Below are 19,717 nucleotides of genomic sequence, written 5' to 3'. Positions count from 1 at the left end.
ACTGACGATTACAGCGTTCAATTTAAGTCTGCTTGTGTTGCTTCAATGGTTTCTATTTACAATGTGTTTTTGCAGCGGTTGAGTGATCTAACCAATCACTAACATGTCCGTTGAGCAATGAAACGGCAATGGCCAATCAGAGCTGCTTAAATTAGTCCTCCGTCCTATCAGTAATGACAACTGATCCTAATGCGCAAGTTTTAAACCGTCTGAACGCCCAGATGCTTTATGTTCCACCTCTGTTCGTGGTGGCATACGAAAATTAATACTGAAGAAACATCACCTGACACTCAAAAAGAAGCTGTAGAACAAGAGCGAAAAGCACTTTGGAATTATTTTGTATTAAATATACTGCAAATGAGCAACATGACAAAACTAAAATGCTCCCGTTCTAATCAAGGCATAGACGTGGTGTAACTAATAGATTTATTATGCTGATTAGACAGCTTTGTTTTTAATGAGAGCATTCGCAAGAGTGCAGAACTTTGTGCGGAGCGTCACTGAGCTCACGTCGAAATGCAGGTCTCAAACAGTGTAAATCTGCAGTGAGTGACAGCAATCATTGTAATGGGAGAGTTTGTGGTGTTGCTCGATTTCTGTGTACAATTTATTAAAAATGTAATAACAGTTTTGTTTTGTCATGTTAAGTAGGCCAATGTGAATTTGATTTGTACAAAATAGCAATAAAATAATTCATTTTTTTTTTTTTTTTTTTTTTTGGAGGTGTAGCCAGCATAAAGAATATGGCATGAATTGCATATTTCAGGAATCACCGTCATTGTTATCGCGTCTGCTGTAATATAGGGTGACCATACGTACTCTTTTTCCTGGACATGTCCTCTTTTTCGGACCTTAAAGCGTCTGGCCGGGATTTCTGAATTTGCGAAAATGTCCGGGATTCGGCTTTAGTTGCATTATGATGTGCATCTGGTCTAATACTTCATTGTGTGTGCGCATATTTGCATTGCTTTAACACTTCTTTGTAAGTCCTGCCTTCTCGCACACTAATTGGTTGATTATAAGAGGCTTGCAGCAACTATTGGCCAAATTCCTGCCTGTCAATCTCTCTGTTGTGTTCGGCATCAATCAGTTGTTTGACAGTAGCAGCAAATGACAGCTGAGTGGAAACAATGCCCAAACGAAAGAGCAAATTTACAGAAGATTTGCACAAAAAATTACCATGCTTTTGTCCAGGTCGAGATCCGTGGGAAGCAGATTGTATGACATGTAAAGCTTATGTGTCAGTTGCTAATAAAGGTGCAAGTGATTTAAAAGCACACATTAGCTCTGCGAAGCCTAAAGGGTCGGTAAAAGTTCATCAGGTAAATTAACAGACTACTTTTTGCGACCAGGAAAAATTATCACATTGCTTCATTTTCCATGGCCATTCAAAATAATAGTAATAGTATGTCTGTCACGTGGTACATGTTCTTTTTCTCAGCACTGAATAGGATGGACCAATCTCAGACGTTTATTCTTACTGGAAGGGGGTTTTAAATGCTTTTATTGTCAGAGAGTGAGACAAAGAGACCAAAGAGCAGAGGAACAGTTCAAAAGATTTATTAACAATAAATGATGGCTTTAACTGTGCTGGCGATGACTGGAGATCCCGGAACCGGCTGCAGATGAGGGAATGAGTTTTGGGGATGTGTGCGTGCCATAGCTGCACAATGGGCAGATCTGTGAAGAGTGTGTTTGTAGACGAGTGTGTGTGTCGTGGAAGTCAGGAGCAGATTCGTAGGAATCCTCCGTAGAAGCGCAGTGAGGTGCAGAGAACAACACCCAGCAGATTGGAAGGCAGTCACTTTCCCAATGCGTGGGCAGAGACAAGGAATCCTCCGTTGAAGATTCATGAGCCAGAGAACAAGCATACAGCAAGTTGGAAGGTAACCACACTCCTGCCACACGGGCAAAGACGGGCAACCAAACAGCTACACGAGACAGGACCAACTAGGAAGAGAGAGTGAGGTAAGTTACTTTACATCAAATAACAATCTAGCAAGGATATTGAGAACACAAATGGTTTAAGTAGGGAGTGAATTAGAGGAGAACAAAGTGTTGCTAGCACGCTAATAGGGTCATGATCAGCATTCCCCTGGGAACAATGTTCCCACGGAAACACTGATCATGCATGCCGGCTTAGCCTGCAAGACATGAGGGAGAGAATAACAAAACGCACAGAATAAACCGACAAACTCACCAGAGCGTGACAGCCTCCTGGCGTTCCCAGCAGAATGACCTTGCCGGAGGTGAAACTAATCTACGAGGTCGCGGTCCAGGATGTCCCAAGCCGGGACCCAGCATCTCTCCTCAGGTTCATAACCCTCAGAGTCAACCAGGTACTGGAACCCTCTGCCCCTCCACCTGACGTCGATCAGTATCCTAACCCTGTATGCCAGAGAGCCCTCAATAAGATGCGGAGGAGGCAGGACAGAAGTGGTGGGATGCAAATTAGAACGTAAAACCGGTTTTATCTTAGAAACATGAAAAAAATGGGATGGATGCCTTTGAAGTAAGGCCACCAGGCTAATAACCTTGGCAGTGGGAAACAGCCTGATAAACTTGGGACCCAGCTTACGTGAGGGGAGTCAGAGTGGAATATCCTTAGAGGACAACCAAACCTTCTGCCCGCACAAGTAAGCTGGGGGCTTAGACCAATGCCGGTCCTCTGACCTCTTAACACGAGTGCCAGTCCATCTAAGGGCTTCTCTGGCGGCTTTCCAGGTGCGTCTGAACCTCTGCATAAACGCTTGTACAGATGGGACCTGGACATCTGGGCACTCAGGAGTCTTAATCCGACCCTGTATGCCAGGCGTATTTCTATGACAGTGGCACTATAGTTATACGCATAGCAGTGTGTCCCCTAGGACTTTTTTCAGCAGCGGTGCTGCTGTGAGTGTGTCCACAAGGCTGCAATGCCAGACCGGTGGAGAAATAGCTAAAAATTACCTTAGAATTGTTATATATGGGTTATTCATCTACGCTATGTCGTGTGTGTTTATTTACTGGGAGCTTTTGACATATGAAGGGCCCTGCAAACGCAGATAGCTGTAGCAGAAAATTACTTCACTACTATTATTAAACATAAATACCAATAGATAATATAAAACTATTTAACAGAACATACATGTCACCACAGGGCTCCAGACTAACATTTCTACAGGTGGTGGCACCAGCACATGATTTGGTAGCAACAGTGAAAAAAAATTATTAATTTTTGTCCTTATTTTTTTTTTTAAACAAACAAACAACAAAACAAAAAAACTTAATGATAGAAACTAATAACAATAGTGACATTATTATATATTTTATAATGTTTTTTTCAATGACATGCACATTTGACAGTATAGCATTGATTTTTACTTAATGCAACAGTAACATCTGTAAAAAGTTTATTTATATAGGCCTACCTAATTAAATGTATATAGGCTAAATTGAAATATTCTGAGTGCTATCCTATTGATTAAGGATAGTCATCTCTTTGAATTTCTGAAGGCAAACGAAGCCAGTTAAGTTGTCCTACTTTCAAAGAGCAGATTCTAAAACAGATTTTACACTGAAGAAAAACTGATTGCTTGGACCATAATAATTATGAAAAGTTGCCATAGTTCCTCCATTAATGTCCATAGTTTTAACAGTGATATTTGTTATTAGACACAGGTAATCACTGGTAAAACCATGCATGGCTCCTCACTACGATAGTAAGCAACTTCAACAAAACAAACTATGATAGTAAGTAACTCATGTGGCCAAACGGATATGGGCAGAGTTATTGAAGCCTGAAGTTGCACTGTGCTATATCTGTGCTCGCCCGTCAACAGGGCTGCGAGCTCCAGACACAGGATAGCTCGAGCAGCTCATGTGCAATTAAATCGGGCTTTCCTCAATATCGTGGCGCATGCAACGCATTTGAATTCTACATGAGAATTTTCTATTTTAAAGCACTATATGGAGCAATTCAGCAAATTCAAATGGCTAAACATCTGCGATATTCTGACACATAATGGGTTTACGATTTTGAGGCTCCAAGCAACCGACCAGACCGGGGCCCCATTTAGAAAATTTGCTTAAAAAATTATATAAAATTGATTTTAAATCATAATTTTAAATTCATCCTATCAGACGTTGTTGCCAAGTACATTCAAAATGTTTAATGAAATAAAATTCTAATTCAATCGATGTGATTTCCATCGATTGATTATGGCCATGGAGATAAAATTCACTGAGTTGGTTACAAGAATGGGGGACATCGAGAAACGGATCGAATATCTGGAGTCATCGGAGAGGAAATTAGCTTCTAACCCAGTAGCGACCAAGGTGGATTTGCAACGTGTTTGGGAAAAACTGGAGGATTTGGAGAATTGTAATCGATGAAACAACGTCTGAATTGTTGGAATTCCTGAGCATGAGGACAGTCGAGATATGGTAAAATTCCTAGATGAGCTCTTTTCGAGTCTGCTTGTTATAACAGGCAATAAGCTGGAAATCGAGTGAGCTCACAGGGTTCCAGCTCGGAGATCTGCTAAGGGAGACAGGCCCCGATCAATTCTGGCCAAATTTCTGAGATCATCCGGTAAGGATCTTGTGTTACGCGAGGCAAGGAGTAAAGAAAAGCTTTCTTGGAAGAATCACAGCATTTTCTTATTCCCAGACTTTCGACAAGAGAGAAACGTGATCGATTCAGGGAATGCAAGAATCTCTTATATCAACGGAAGGTCGCTTTTGCTCTGATGTTTCTGGCCAAACTGAGAATAGATACAAAGGATGGCCATAGAGAATTTACATGCCCACAGCATGCATGGTCTTACATAAAGACAGTGGAGTGAGTAAGCCATTTGGTGATTTTCATGTTGCTGCTTTGTAGGCCTGACTCACTGAACATTCACTTGACTGTCCGAGGAAAGCTGGGTGCCTTTTCATTCCTTTTTGTGCTGGTTCCGCCTATCGGCTGAAGTTTGTTTTGTGTAATATAATTTATTCGGAACAGCTTGTGGATAAATCTGCACGTTTTTGATGCTTATGCCTCCTGTGGCCTGGAGTTTTTGTGGAATATCTCTTGCAGGACATTGGAGAGAATGGGTCTTTTGTTACACTTATGTATTGGCTGAATGGTCCACCTTACTGAACATTAATTTGACTGCCCGAAGAACTGAACAGCCCCTTTCATTTTTTTTCTTTTTTTATTGTGCTGGTTTCGCTAGGATGAATCTACATGTTTTTTTGTTTATTCCGTTTATTTGCTGGAGTTTGTTTTATAGACTATTTTTGCTGTGTAATTCTGTCTCACAAAATTTGTATAGAAGCACCAGACTTTAGCAATCCAATGGCAAAGTTGTTGCAGAGACTCTCGTAGGCATACATGGACTGTTTGAGTTTAGAGGGATGGACGCCGGTTGGCGCTGTCATGCATAGGGTTAATGCACACTGTTTTCTTTTCTTTTTTCAGTTTCTTTTTTTTTTTTTTTTTTTTTTTTTTTGGTTCCGGGGGAAGTTCAGGGGTTGTTTGTTGCACTAATGGGGAATGTGGTCTTTATAATTTTATTTTTGACATCCAATCTATTTTATCTAATATATCAAAATGTTAAATGTTAATATAAGTGGATTGTCTCTCTCTCCACGTGGAATGTGAATGGGTTGGGGTACCTCATAAAAAGGTTATTTCTTTTCTTAAACGTAAGAAATATGAAATGTTCATATCTTCAAGAAATGCATCTTTCCCCACAGGAAGCTGAAAAATTTGGGAAGATATGGGGTGGACATGTTTTCTTTAGTGCTGGCTCAAGTAAGAGCAGGGGAGTCATTACATTGATAAATAAACATCTACAATTCAAATGTCTCAAACAGATTAAAGATAAATTAGGAAGAGTCATTATTGTTTTAGCAGAAATTCAGGGGCAAATGTTGATTTTGGCTAATATTTACTCACCTAACGCTGATGATCAGTGCTTTTTTATAGATCTTGAAGGGATGTTGCAAGCCGCTGGCACCCCTCATGATATAATATTGGTTATAATATTTAATCTTTTGATGGACTCAGTCCTTGATCATAGTGAAGCAAAAGTGTGTAAGCCCCCTAGAGCAACATTGATGCTTCACAGGATGTGTAAAAATCTTGGTCTAACAGATATTTGGAGACTTTTGAACCCATTTGGTAAGGCTATACCATTTTTTCATCATTCCATTAGATTTATTCTAGAATAGATTTTTTTTTTTTTTTGTGTATATCTAAGTCCTCATTTCATCTGTCATTGATTGCTCAATTGGAAACATTTTAGTCTCAGATCACGCCCTGGTGAGTTTAGAGGTGTTGCCACATATGGAGAAAAAGAAATCATATAGTTGGCGCTTTGATGTATCACTTATAGATTGGACTCAAGATGGCGCCGAGTATGGCTGCTGCGTTGCGAGCTCCGACACAACATGGCAGTGTTTTGTTTGTTTTGTTCACAATTCTTATGTTTTTTGTCTTGGATGTTGTCTGCCTTATTGTCTATGACAGACAAACACTTTTGGACATTGGTTCAGCAATTTCACACCGTAAACCGGACTTCAAATTCCTCAATGCCGACCCGCTGTTTACAAACACGCAAGCAGAGCCCTTTGACTGGGCAGTCCGGACGCGGAAACGCAGGAGGAAAAGGGGAAACAGAGCCGGCGTTCTCATCAGACTGCTGCATTATCTGCCTAACAGAAACTTGGATGTCTGCTGAGATTCCAGATTCAGCCATTGAACCCGCGGGGTTCTCCGTGCACTGAGCGGACAGAGCGAAAGATCTCTCAGGTAAAAGCAGAGGTGGTGGTGTATGTTTTATGATCAACAAATCCTGGTGTGATCAGAGGAACGTACATTCTATCAAGTCTTTCTGCTCTCCTGATCTGGAATTTCTCATGCTTCTGTGTCGACCATTCTGGCTACCGAGGGAATTCACAGCGGTCATTATCACTGCTGTGTACATCCCGCCACAAGCCGACACAGACCGGGCACTCAAGGAACTGTATGGGAGTATAAGTGAGCAGGAACCGTGCACCCTGAGGCTGCGTTCATTGCAACCGGGGACTTTAATAAAGCCAGTTTCAAATCAGTCACACCAAAATACCACCAATACATTAGTTTCAACACACGAGGGGACCGGATTTTGGACCATTGCTACTCTCCCTTCCGGGATGGCTACAAATCCCTCCCCCGCCCACCATTTGGCAAATCGGACCACTCTTCCATTCTGCTTCTGCCCGCTTACAGGCAGAAACTGAAACAGGAAGCACCCGCCCTCAGAACGATCCAGTGCTGGTCGGACCAATCAGACTCTATGCTACAAGACTGTTTTGATCACACGGACTGGGAGATGTTCCGGTCCACCTCTGATGACGACATCGAGGTTTACGCTGATAGTGTAATGTGTTTCATCAAAAAGTGCATGGAGGACGTCGTTCCGACCAAAACAATATGGATCTATCCGAACCAGAAGCCATGGATAAATAGCGATGTTCACGCGGCACTTGATGTGCTGACCTCCGCTTTTAATTCCGGGAACGCGGAGGAGCATAAACAAGCCAGTTATGCCCTCCGAAAAACTATCAAAACAGCAAAACGCCAGTACAGGAACAAGATTGAAGGACAGTTTAACACCACCAACTCTAGAAGCATGTGGCAGGGAATTAACATCATCACGGACTTTAAAGGGAATAAAAACTTCGCCATGAACACCGCTGCCTCTCTCCTGGATGAGCTAAATACTTTTTATGCTCGTTTTGAGGGAAATAACACCGCCCTCGCAGAGAGAGCTCTCGTGACCGAAGCTACAGAGGTTAGTTCACTCTCCGTCTCTGTAGCAGATGTAACCCGATCCTTCCGACGGGTGAATATCCGCAAAGCCGCGGGCCCAGACGGCATTCCGGGCCGCGTCATCAGAGCGTACGCGAACCAGCTGGCTGGTGTTTTTACAGACATTTTCAACCTTTCCCTCTCTTTGTCTGTAGTCCCCACATGCTTTAAAACATCCACCATTGTGCCCGTTCCAAAGCAATCAAAAATAACTTGCTTAAATGACTGGCGTCCTGTTGCTCTGACCCCCATCATCAGCAAATGCTTTGAGAGACTAATCAGAGATTACTTCTGCTCCATGCTGCCTCTCTCTCTTGACCCATTGCAGTTTGCTTACCGCAACAACCGCTCCACTGATGATGCCATTGCATCTACACTACACACTGCTCTCTCCCACCTGGAAAAAAAGAACACTTATGTGAGAATGCTGTTTGTAGACTACAGCTCAGCATTCAACACCATAGTGCCCTCCAAGCTAGATGAGAAACTCCGGGCTCTGGGCTTAAACAGCTCGCTGTGCAGCTGGATCCTGGACTTCCTGTCAAGCAGACGCCAGGTGGTTAGAATAGGCAGCAACATCTCCTCATCACTGACCCTCAACACTGGAGCTCCACTGGGCTGTGTTTTCAGCCCACTCTTGTATTCCTTGTACACACATGACTGTGTGGCAACACATAGCTCCAATGCCATCATTAAGTTTGCTGATGACACGACGGTGGTAGGTCTGATCACTGACAATGATGAAACAGCCTACAGAGAGGAGGTGGACACTCTGACACACTGGTGTCAGGAGCACAACCTCTCCCTCAACGTCAGTAAGACAAAGGAGCTTGTGGTGGACTTCAGAAGAAAAGACAGAGAACACAGTCCCATCACCATCAATGGAGCACCAGTGGAGAGAGTCAGCAGCTTCAAGTTCCTGGGTGTCCACATCACTGAGGAACTCGCATGATCCATCCACACTGAAGTCGTTGTGAAGAAGGCTCATCAGTGCCTCTTCTTCCTGAGACGGCTGAGGAAGTTTGGAATGAACTGCCACATCCTCACACGGTTCTACACCTGCACTGTACAGAGCATCCTGACTGGCTGCATCTCCACCTGGTACGGCAATAGCACAGCCCATAACCGCAAAGCACTGCAAAGGGTGGAGCGAAGTGCCAGACACATCATCAGAGGTGAGCTTCCCTCCCTCCAGGAAATATATACAAGGCGGTGTGTGAAAAAAGCTCGGAGTATCATCAGAGACTCCAGCCACCCGAGCCATGGGCTGTTCTCACTGCTACCATCAGGCAGGCGATATCGCAGCATCAGGACCTGCACCAGCAGACTCCATGATAGCTTCTTCCCCAAGCAATCAGACTTTTGAACTCTTGATCTCCCACGATCAAAATACATCAGCACTGCACTTTATTACTCTTATATCTCACACCGGACTGTCATCAATGATATTATTATTATATATATATATATATATTCTCTCTTAACAACTTACTATCAACCGACAGCCTGAATGTCAATACAGTACAATAAAACCTACTGTACATTCTATATATACTATATATACTTTTTTATTTTTATTGAATAATGTGAATCTATATTGTGCATATTGTGTACTGTACAGTGTATGTTATTATTTGTATATTGTGTTGTGTGTAATTATGTGTATATTAGACTTTAAATTGTGTTGTGTTAATTTGATGTTATTGTAAATTGGTATATGTCTCATTACTGTCACGACTGCTATATTGATTGGAACTGCACCCAAGAATTTCACACACCATTGCACTTGTGTATATGGCTGTTTGACAATACATATGATTTGATTTGATTTGTTTTATGCAAAATCATGAATTCCAACAAATGTTAAAGGATGAAATCAGTGTTTATATGGAGATCAACTGGTTCTCAGTATCCTGTGTGGGCGTGGCTTGGGAGGCACTTAAGGCAGTTCTTAGGGGTCGGATCATACAGTATGCCTCATTCTTCAAAAAATCCAAAGCACAAGAACTCGTGGAGTTGGAAGGGAATTTCAAAAGTGCCGAGGCAGAGCTGTAGTGCCGAATGTCATCTGATGGCCTCAGATAATTGACCCGATTGAAAACAGAGAGAGTCTTTTCTACCATTCCCTCAGTGAAATCTTCCAGTGTTAAAATATTTACCCCAGCCATTGATATTATTAAAACTTTTTAAGAATTCTATCTTGATCTCTATAGTTCCACATCTTTGTCTACTGATGAAGATATTAGAAACTTTGTGGAACCATTAGAACTCCCTAAACTGATGACTGAGCAAAATAATTCTCTTGATTCTGAGATAAACTTGGAGGAGCTTGATGAGGTAATGAAGGCCTTGCCTACAGGCAAGTCTCCGGAGCCAGATGGCTTTGCCGCAAATTTTTTTTTATGCTACAGAACTGGCTCCACTTTTGTTAGTTTATACGGAATCATTAAAGAATGGAAAGTTTCCGCCAACCATGACACAAGCCCGGATCAGTCTGATTCTTAAAAAGGACAAAGATCCAAGCGAGTTACCGTCCAATTACCCTGTTCCAGCTAGACGTAAAAATATTGTCAAAAAGTTTGGCTAACCGATTAAGTTATGACATCTCTTATACATACAGATCAGGTGGGGTTTATACGGGGCCGCAGCTCTTCTGGTGACATTAGGCGTTTCATCAATATCATGTGGTCAGTGTCGAATGATCAGACTCCGGTCACTGCCATCTCACTTGATGCCAAAAAGGCATTTGATATGGTAGAATGGGATTATCTTTTTAAGATTTTGGAAATATACAGGTTCAGAAATACTTTTATTGGATGGATTAAGTTACTTTATAGACACCCGGTAGTGGCCGTACAAACAAATGGATTAATTTCATTTTATTTTACTCTGGACAGGGGCACCCGGCAGGGTTGCCCTCTTTCCCCATTATTGTTCTGTCTTGCCCTGGAACCATTAGCAGCCACGATAAGAAAAGATGATGATTTTCCAGGGGTGGTGGCGGGAGGTATGGCGCTTAAGCTTTTGCTTTACAAAGATGATATTTTATTATTCGTCTCCGACCCCACTAGATATATGCCTTGCCTCCACAGAATTATTAATTCCTTTTCTAAGTTCTCAGGATACAGAGTCAGTTGGTCTATATCCGAAGCTTTGGCTCTGACAGAGTACTGCCCAGTAATGGCTTTTCAGCCAGGCACCTTCCAGTGGCCTAAACAGGGCATTAAATATTTGGGCATTTTATTCCCAGATAAATTGTGTGGTTTTGTTAGTTATTTTTGACCTCCTTAATAAAAAGGTTTTCGAGCAATGTGGACAGGTGGGCTTCATTACATTTATCTATGATTGGGAAGGTTAATGTTATTAAAATGAATTGTATTCCAGAATTCAACTACCTGCTACAATCTCTCCCTGTTGATGTCCCCCTCTCTTATTTCAAGCAATTTGATAGCATAGTGAAGTCCTTTATTTAGAAAGGTAAGCATCCCAGATTACATTTCATATGTTACATAGGCCGATTGACAAAGGTGGGCTAGGCCTAACCAAGATTTTTTTTTTTATTATGCATTCGGTCTCATATATTTGGCTCATTGGTCGCTTCCACCTGAGAGGGCCCCTGCCTGTTATCTCACATTTGCACTCAGTATGGACAAAAGTCTCCAGAGTTTTTAATTCGGACATTTATTTAAATGTTGCCTCGAGCATATGGCAGAATCCAAAATTATATATTAATAAGCCCCCTTTATGCTGGTCAGCGTGGATTGTGAGGGGGGTTACTACACTCGGTGACCTATATGAGAGTGGAGTGTTGAGATCTTTTGAAAATATGGTTCAACATTTTAAGATTCCCAGATCTCAGTTCTTTAGGTATTTACAGCTGCGCCACCTGCTCTGTACTATTTTTGGGGGTAGCGTACACCCCCCTAAAGTGGTAGATACTCTGGAAGTGGTGATTACTGCGTTTGTAAAAGTCCATGAGGCATCAGTGTATTACGCCCTGCTAATTCAGAGTCTGGGGGACGGAGCTTCAACTTTGCTCAAGAGATCATGGGAGAAAGATCTATATTTGGAATTAGAGGATGGACTGTGGGCTAGGATTCTTAAAACATCAAATCTACATCTAGAGATGCAAGGGTGCGCCTTATGCAATTTAAGATTTTACATAGATTCTGTTGGACTCCCTCTAGATTGTATAGGCTGGGTCTTAAAATCACACCCACCTGCTGGCGATGCCAATCAGAAGATGGGGACACAACCCATGTTTTTTGGTGGTGTATTAAAATACAAGAATTCTGGTTGAGGGTCCAGGGTTTTATTGGTGATGTATTAGGTACTCAAATCTCGCTTTGCCCCAGACTCTGTATTTTAGGTGATGGGGTGGTCATTGATGTAGGGGATAAGTACATGAAGAATTGGATACTGGCTGGTGTTATGACAGGTCATCCTTAGAGGATGGAAGTCGGCTGGAGCGCCCTCATTTCGTAAGTGGTATGCTGAGATGGGCAGTGTAGCGACATTTGAAGATTTGTCACATAGAAGACTGCAAAATGGATTCATTCATTAAGAAATGGTGCAGCTATTTAGCCTTTTTAGAAGGCTCTCGGGGAGGGGCAGTAGAGGGAGACCTGTTTTAAATGTGTGTGTTGTAGCCTTTTTGTTTTTGAATATATACTTATGGTTTTTATTTTATTTGTTTGTTATATGGAATCAGTAAAATTGTTAATAACAACTTTCACCTGGAGCTTATTCTAATGCTGCAGTGTATTATTCATCAAGTTGCAAAAGGTTGTATTTTGTGTAAGCATCATAGGCAACATTTGTAACAGTAAACATACAAGGCATGGCAGCCCCTCAGCACACTAGAGCACAAGGGTAAAAAAAAAAACATTGCTTTTTATCAAGCGCTGAAACTTTGCTTCGTGCAGAATAATCTGGAATAATGTTAAACATTGTAACAGTCACCTCTTTGCAGCCTGAACTTGTTCAAAATGTTAAATCTTTTTCAAGGGTGTTTGTCCAGCGCGTTTACATAGGAAAACAATGGAAAAACAGAGCAGACGCATGCAAAAACGCGTTCGGTGTGAACAGCCCCTAACTCATGGGCGAAACAAGTTCGGAAGTCTAGTAAAGTTCAGAAGTGTATATTTTTTCATAAATTACAAACCCAAAATCCTACTTGGAAAAACTGATCCACACCCGGCGGACCTCTAACGTGAACCTCGTATTCACTCGTACCCAGAACATCATGTCACCCCTCAAGCGGTTTTTGGTTTGCGTGGTGGTTAAAACCTCTATCACTGTAAACTTTAACAGAATTTTTCAGTACAACTATGGAAGTTGTAGCCAGGGGTGGACTGGGAAGAGAAATTTGCCCTGGATTTTAAATAAAAACCAGCTCAAAAGTTGTTGAGCGGAAGGGGAGGGGTGTGGGTGGGTGCCCGGTTCTTTTGCTTGAGTGTTGTAGAGATGACAAATTGTCATTGTAGTGTTTACCTCATTCCACAAGGCAATGAGCTGTCATCAAACGATTTATGATCACATGTATGTGACTTAGTTTTTGTATTTATTTTTCTGTATTATTTTTCAACAACTGAAGTACCTTATTTTGTTATGGACATCCCAATCTGGATAATGGATTTACACTTTTCAGAGGGCCCAATAAAATATTAAAATTATATTTTGGTAGCATTTGTGAGATAATAAATGTAATTCATTGTGTAAAATATAGCACATAATATCGTAATATCTATCGCCCCTGAATCGAAATCGTGACAGACTTTGAGGTATCGGAAAACATCGGATTGCTGGCTAAGAGACTTCAGAGATTCAACCTAATAGATTAGTATTTTTAATATGAAACATAACGTGGCGGTCCCATAGACATTCTACAGTGGTGAGGAGACCAGAGGCCGTTTTTTAAAATAGATGTCTAATAGGTGGAGATGCTTAAGCTGAATAAGCTTCTTTTGTGAGGACACAGCTAATCACTTAATTAATTGACTGCCTGTCTGCTAATCTTAATGTTTTACACTAAACAATACTTTTTGAGTGAACTATGTTAGGAGTTTACTATGATAAAATTGCTGTTTTGTAAGAGAGGACACAGAAAATGTTGTGACAGGTAGGTGTCAGTTTACGTCGCTCCCCATTTATTTATATGGTATCCGCAAAAGATGACTTTCTGTGATAACACGCTAGTTGACCATTACGCTCTTTCCAATTGTAAAAGTGTAGTAGAAAAGATCTCTGGCTTCAGTCATGCAGCACATATTTAGCTCATAGAAAAGTCCAAATGTGTGATGAATATAATTTATTTTGTTTTAGCGGCCCGAAATTTCATTTGTGCGGCCACTGAAAAATTCTCAATGCAGGAAAAACTCTGTAAAGAGATACTGGTAGTCCACCCCAAAATTAAAATTCTGTCTTGAATACCAGAGATACTCACTTTCGTGTTGTTGCAAACCTGGATGACTTACTTTTTTTTTTCTTTTTTTTTTTGTGGAAGTCAAAAGGAGATGTTAGGGAGAACGTTAGTTTCAGTCACCATCCACTTTCATTGTATGGGGTGGGGGGGATGCAGTGATGGTGAATGGTGACCGAGACCTTCTGAGACATTCTGCCTAAGATCTCCTTTTGTGTTCCACAGAAGAGAGAAATGTATACAGGGGTGAGGATGAGTGATAATGCACTATGTTAGTATGGTATTTTAAACACAGATGAAAATGTGTCTGTGTTCAGATGTGGGTATGGCGCTGTGGATTCAGGCCCAGCAGCTTCAGGGAGATGCTCTTCATCAGATGCAGTCTCTGTACGGGCAGCACTTTCCCATTGAGGTGCGACACTATCTGGCACAGTGGCTGGAGACACAACAGTGGTGAGTACAGCTCTAATCTGCTCTGTGAGATCAGTGAAAGATAAAGCGAGCTGCAGTGTGCTTGTGTGTTTGGGTGCAGGGACGCAATAGACCTGGAGAACCAGCAGGAAGAGTTTAAAGCCAAGCGTCTGTTAGATGCTCTGATCCAGGAGCTCCAAAGGAAAGCAGAACATCAGATGGGTGAAGATGGCTTCCTGCTGAAGATCAAACTGGGTCATTATGCCTCACAGCTGAAGGTACGAGACCCATGACACAGTTGAACTAAACTGAAAATTATGTCACTATTTACTCAACCGAATGTCACTCCAAACCCACATGATTAGTTTTTAATTAGAAAATTAGTTTTTAAGAAGTCTTCATAGGGTTTTTTGCCATATAATGTAAGTGAATAGTGACTCCGGACAGTCAAGCTCCAAAAAGAACAGACTGGTGTCACTATTCAGTGTCATGTGGCAAATATGATCATGATCATAAATGTACCTGGGGCTTGACATTTACTTTTTTGCACACCTTCCACTGTGGCTAGTGGTGTTCAAAAGTCACTAGCCACTAGGGGTTGCACGACTACTGATTTTTAATAGTCGATTGTCAAGCCCATTAGTCGAGTCAAATTCGACTAGTGACCGCTGAAATCCTACTCCCCTACATGTACTATCCTACAGTACACAACTGATAGATCTATGTTCGCTACAATGTAATGGGTTTTAACTATAGCTAGTTCTATGCAATAAAAAAATAAATAAAATAATTGTAGCTAGATGTTATCAGCCATTAGATTAGACTATCCCTTGGGGTCCTATAGGTTGCCATGTGTAGTAGTTTGACACCTGAGGGAAAAATTATGACAGTTTGAGTTTGTTTTGTGAGGAGTTAAAATAGTTCTCATCTCCATAGAAACAGAATAAGCAGTGAGTTGTCTCTTTTCTGCACATCATCATTACTGTTTTACGGTAACCTGTCAGGGCCAAAATCAAGTGAGCCCGGAGCGGTTTTTGTTCACAATGCACATTATTAGCCGAAATGCAGGCTGGAAGCGAACCATACTCGGACCACCTCCCGAGATGGTCTTGGTTCGATTAATTTGAAAAGAGTCTGAGATCGTTAAGATTGTTCACATATGGGCCAATAATGACATGACCCGTGCTCAGACCCCTGAAACGGACCAAGTGTGTAACAATAGCTATCGATGTAATCAAATAAAGATCGCAGTTAGTTCGAAAATCAATATTTTGAACACCCTAGTGTTAAATGCGTGAGAGAGGACCAGCGTGTCCGCTAGAGAAACGGGCTCATTTTCAGTCTCTTTCGCACCTCATAGAAGCATCTCTGACTGCACTGAGAAACGCTGCACTTATCGTCTTTATTGAACTGTTGGACATGATATGAATACACAAATAGTTCAAACAAATATTGATACAGGGACCTGAAGTATTGATACAATATCTTGAGGAAATGTATTGCGATACATCAGTATTTGAGAATATTGTCACAGCCCTAGTTTAGTTAATTTCAACAATAATTTAAGTGCATACGTATTATTTCAGCATTGCATTGTTTTTTATTTGCACATCCTTTCACAAATAAGCCATTTTGCACTGTGGCTGGTACTGACACGATCATTGTTGGTCATATGGTCTTTTGTTTGGTATTATATTGTAAACAATTTATACATTTTGTTTACATCTTTTATCCTATTTTTGTCACCATGATTGTGTTTTAAAGGTAACATTTTAGGCAGTACAGTCGCATAGGGCAGCAGCATGATTACATGATAAATTTATGATTTAACTTAATTACATTATACAGTAGCGTGAGAGTAGTTCAGATATTTTCACAGTAGTGTAGCTGTTCCATGAACAGCCTTTATACGAGCCATGGTGTAAGATGACAAAACACTAATGCTTTTTGTTACTTTGTATTGCACACGCTGCAGCCGAGACATTGAGCCCCGTGACGCTTGTGTAAATAATGAACATGATGTCTGAGGAAGACTTGGGAAGATTTTGGGATAGATTCACTTGGGCCCCTGTGTAAAAGTCAACTGTGTCTTAATTATTTTTTGAATAAAAATCTTTAGGTAATTGCAGCTGTTTATCATTATGTTTTTGAGCAAAAACATTTATGTTTTATTACTTTTATTTATTATTATATATATATATATATATATATATATATATATATATATATATACAGGTGCATCTCAATAAATTAGAATGTTGTGGAAAAGTTCATTTATTTCAGTAATTCAACTCAAATTGTGAAACTCGTGTATTAAATAAATTCAATGCACACAGACTGAAGTAGTTTAAGTCTTTGGTTCTTTTAATTGTGATGATTTTGGCTCACATTTAACAAAAACCCACCAATTCACTATCTCAAAAAATTAGAATATGGTGACATGCCAATCAGCTAATCAACTCAAAACACCTGCAAAGGTTTCCTGAGCCTTCAAAATGGTCTCTCAGTTTGGTTCACTAGGCTACACAATCATGGGGAAGACTGCTGATCTGACAGTTGTCCAGAAGACAATCATTGACACCCTTCACAAGGAGGGTAAGCCACAAACATTCATTGCCAAAGAAGCTGGCTGTTCACAGAGTGCTGTATTCAAGCATGTTAACAGAAAGTTGAGTGGAAGGAAAAAGTGTGGAAGAAAAAGATGCACAACCAACCGAGAGAACCACAGCCTTATGAGAATTGTCAAGCAAAATTGATTCAAGAATTTGGGTGAACTTCACAAGGAATGGACTGATGCTGGGGTCAAGGAATTTGGCTACAGTTGTTGTATTCCTCTTGTTAAGCCACTCCTGAACCACAGACAACGTCAGAGGCGTCTTACCTGGGCTAATGAGAAGAAGAACTGGACTGCTGCCCAGTGGTCCAAAGTCCTCTTTTCAGATGAGAGCAAGTTTTGTATTTCATTTGGAAACCAAGGTCCTAGAGTCTGGAGGAAGGGTGGAGAAGCTCATAGCCCAAGTTGCTTGAAGTCCAGTGTTAAGTTTCCACAGTCTGTGATGATTTGGGGTGCAATGTCTTCTGCTGGTGTTGGTCCATTGTGTTTTTTGAAAACCAAAGTCACTGCACCCATTTACCAAGAAATTTTGGAGCACTTCATGCTTCCTTCTGCTGACCAGCTTTTTAAAGATGCTGATTTCATTTTCCAGCAGGATTTGGCACCTGCCCACACTGCCAAAAGCACCAAAAGTTGGTTAAATGACCATGGTGTTGGTGTGCTTGACTGGCCAGCAAACTCACCAGACCTGAACCCCATAGAGAATCTATGGGGTATTGTCAAGAGGAAAATGAGAAACAAGAGACCAAAAAATGCAGATGAGCTGAAGACCACTGTCAAAGAAACCTGGGCTTCCATACCACCTCAGCAGTGCCACAAACTGATCACCTCCATGCCACGCCGAATTGAGGCAGTAATTAAAGCAAAAGGAGCCCCTACCAAGTATTGAGTACATATACAGTAAATGAACATACTTTCCAGAAGGCCAACAATTCACTAAAAATGTTTTTTTTATTGGTCTTATGATGTATTCTAATTTTTTGAGATAGTGAATTGGTGGGTTTTTGTTAAATGTGAGCCAAAATAATCACAATTAAAAGAACCAAAGACTTAAACTACTTCAGTCTGTGTGCACTGAATTTATTTAATACACGAGTTTCACAATTTGAGTTGAATTACTGAAATAAATGAACTTTTCCACGACATTCTAATTTATTGAGATGCACCTGTATATATATATATAATATATTTTTTTTTTTTTTTAATGAATGCCATATTAGAATCATTAACAGCCACGTTAAGAAAGGAGGATGATTTTCCAGGGGTGATTGCGGGAGCTATGGCGCATAAGCTTTTGCTGTATGCAGATGATATTTTATTATTCGTCTCCGACCCCACTAGATCTATGCCTTGCTTCCCCAGAATTATTAATTCCTTTTCTAAGTTCTCAGGATACAGAGTCAATTGGTCTATACCCAAAGCTTTGGCTCTGACAGAGTACTGCCCAGTAATGGATTTTCAGCCAGGTGCTTTCCAGTGGCCCAAACAGGGCATTAAGTATTTAGGTATTTTTTTCCCAGCAAATTTGTGTGATTTAGGTAGAGTTAATTTTGACCCTTTAATAAAAAGGTTTTTGAGCAATGTGGGCAGGTGGGCTTCATTATATTTATCTATGATTGGGAAGGTTAATGTTATTAAAATGAATTGTATTCTAAATTTTAACTACCTGCTACAGTCTCTCCCTGTAGCTGTCCCCCTCTCTTATTTCAAGCAATTTGATAGCATAGCGAAGTCCTTCATTTGGAGTGGTAAGCTTCCCAGATTACATTTCAGTAAGTTGCATAGGCCGATTGACAAAGGTGGGCTAGGCCTACCCAAGATTTTGTTATTATGCATTCGGTCTCAGACATTTTGCTCATTGGTCGCTTCCTCCTTAGAGAACCCCTCCCTGGTTTTGTATTGAACAGGAAGTTCTTGCCCCTATTTTGCCATTGCAAAGCCTTTCTATCAAACTAACCGGAGAAGTTAAGTTACACCCCATTATCTCACATTTGCACACGGTATGGACAAAAGTGTTCAGAGTGTTTAATTCGGACATTTATTTAAATTTAGCCTCGAGCATATGGCTGAACCCAAAATTATGTATTAATAAGTCCCCTTTCTGCTGGACAGAGTGGATTGAGAGGGAGGTTAATACTAGAGCCCGACCGATATGAGATTTTTGAGACCGATACCGATTTTAGAGGGGGGAAATTCATCGATTACCGATATGGTGGCCGATATAGTTAATTTTTGAGCAGGAATGAAAACAGACCTTTTCTATGTGGATTGTGCACCGATATGACTATGCAAAGGTACTCAGAAGGCTGCTTTCTTAAATATTTTTATCAAAGAATATTTGACATTATTATTATACATTGTCAGCAAATTCTATAAATGAACACTGAGAAAATAAAGAATAAATAAAAATACAATAAATAGCGTAAAAAAAAAAAACATAAGTACTTTG

At 40.8% G+C, this 19,717-nt stretch overlaps 1 protein-coding gene across 4 annotated transcripts in view; it reads left to right on the top strand.

The window, feature by feature from the left end:
- stat5b (signal transducer and activator of transcription 5b) overlaps window positions 1-19,717 on the top strand; it is a 134,384-nt gene that overhangs the window by 11,437 nt on the left and 103,230 nt on the right. For 2 of the 4 annotated variants that reach the window (XM_051666759.1, XM_051666756.1), the window contains exons 2-3: window positions 14,561-14,696; window positions 14,776-14,932. In XM_051666759.1, the coding sequence (XP_051522719.1) occupies window positions 14,569-14,696; window positions 14,776-14,932 (285 nt within the window). In that variant the 5' untranslated portion in view covers window positions 14,561-14,568. Of the gene's footprint in view, window positions 1-1,441; window positions 1,969-14,560; window positions 14,697-14,775; window positions 14,933-19,717 lie in introns of all 4 variants that reach the window. The other 2 variants (XM_051666757.1, XM_051666758.1) reach the window with 2 other exon arrangements.

The sequence above is a fragment of the Myxocyprinus asiaticus genome, chromosome 32 (assembly GCF_019703515.2).
Source record: "Myxocyprinus asiaticus isolate MX2 ecotype Aquarium Trade chromosome 32, UBuf_Myxa_2, whole genome shotgun sequence".
NCBI classification, from domain to species: Eukaryota; Metazoa; Chordata; class Actinopteri; order Cypriniformes; family Catostomidae; genus Myxocyprinus; species Myxocyprinus asiaticus.
The sequence above is the reverse complement of the archived record's forward strand: the minus strand, read 5'-3'. Positions and strand labels throughout refer to the sequence as shown.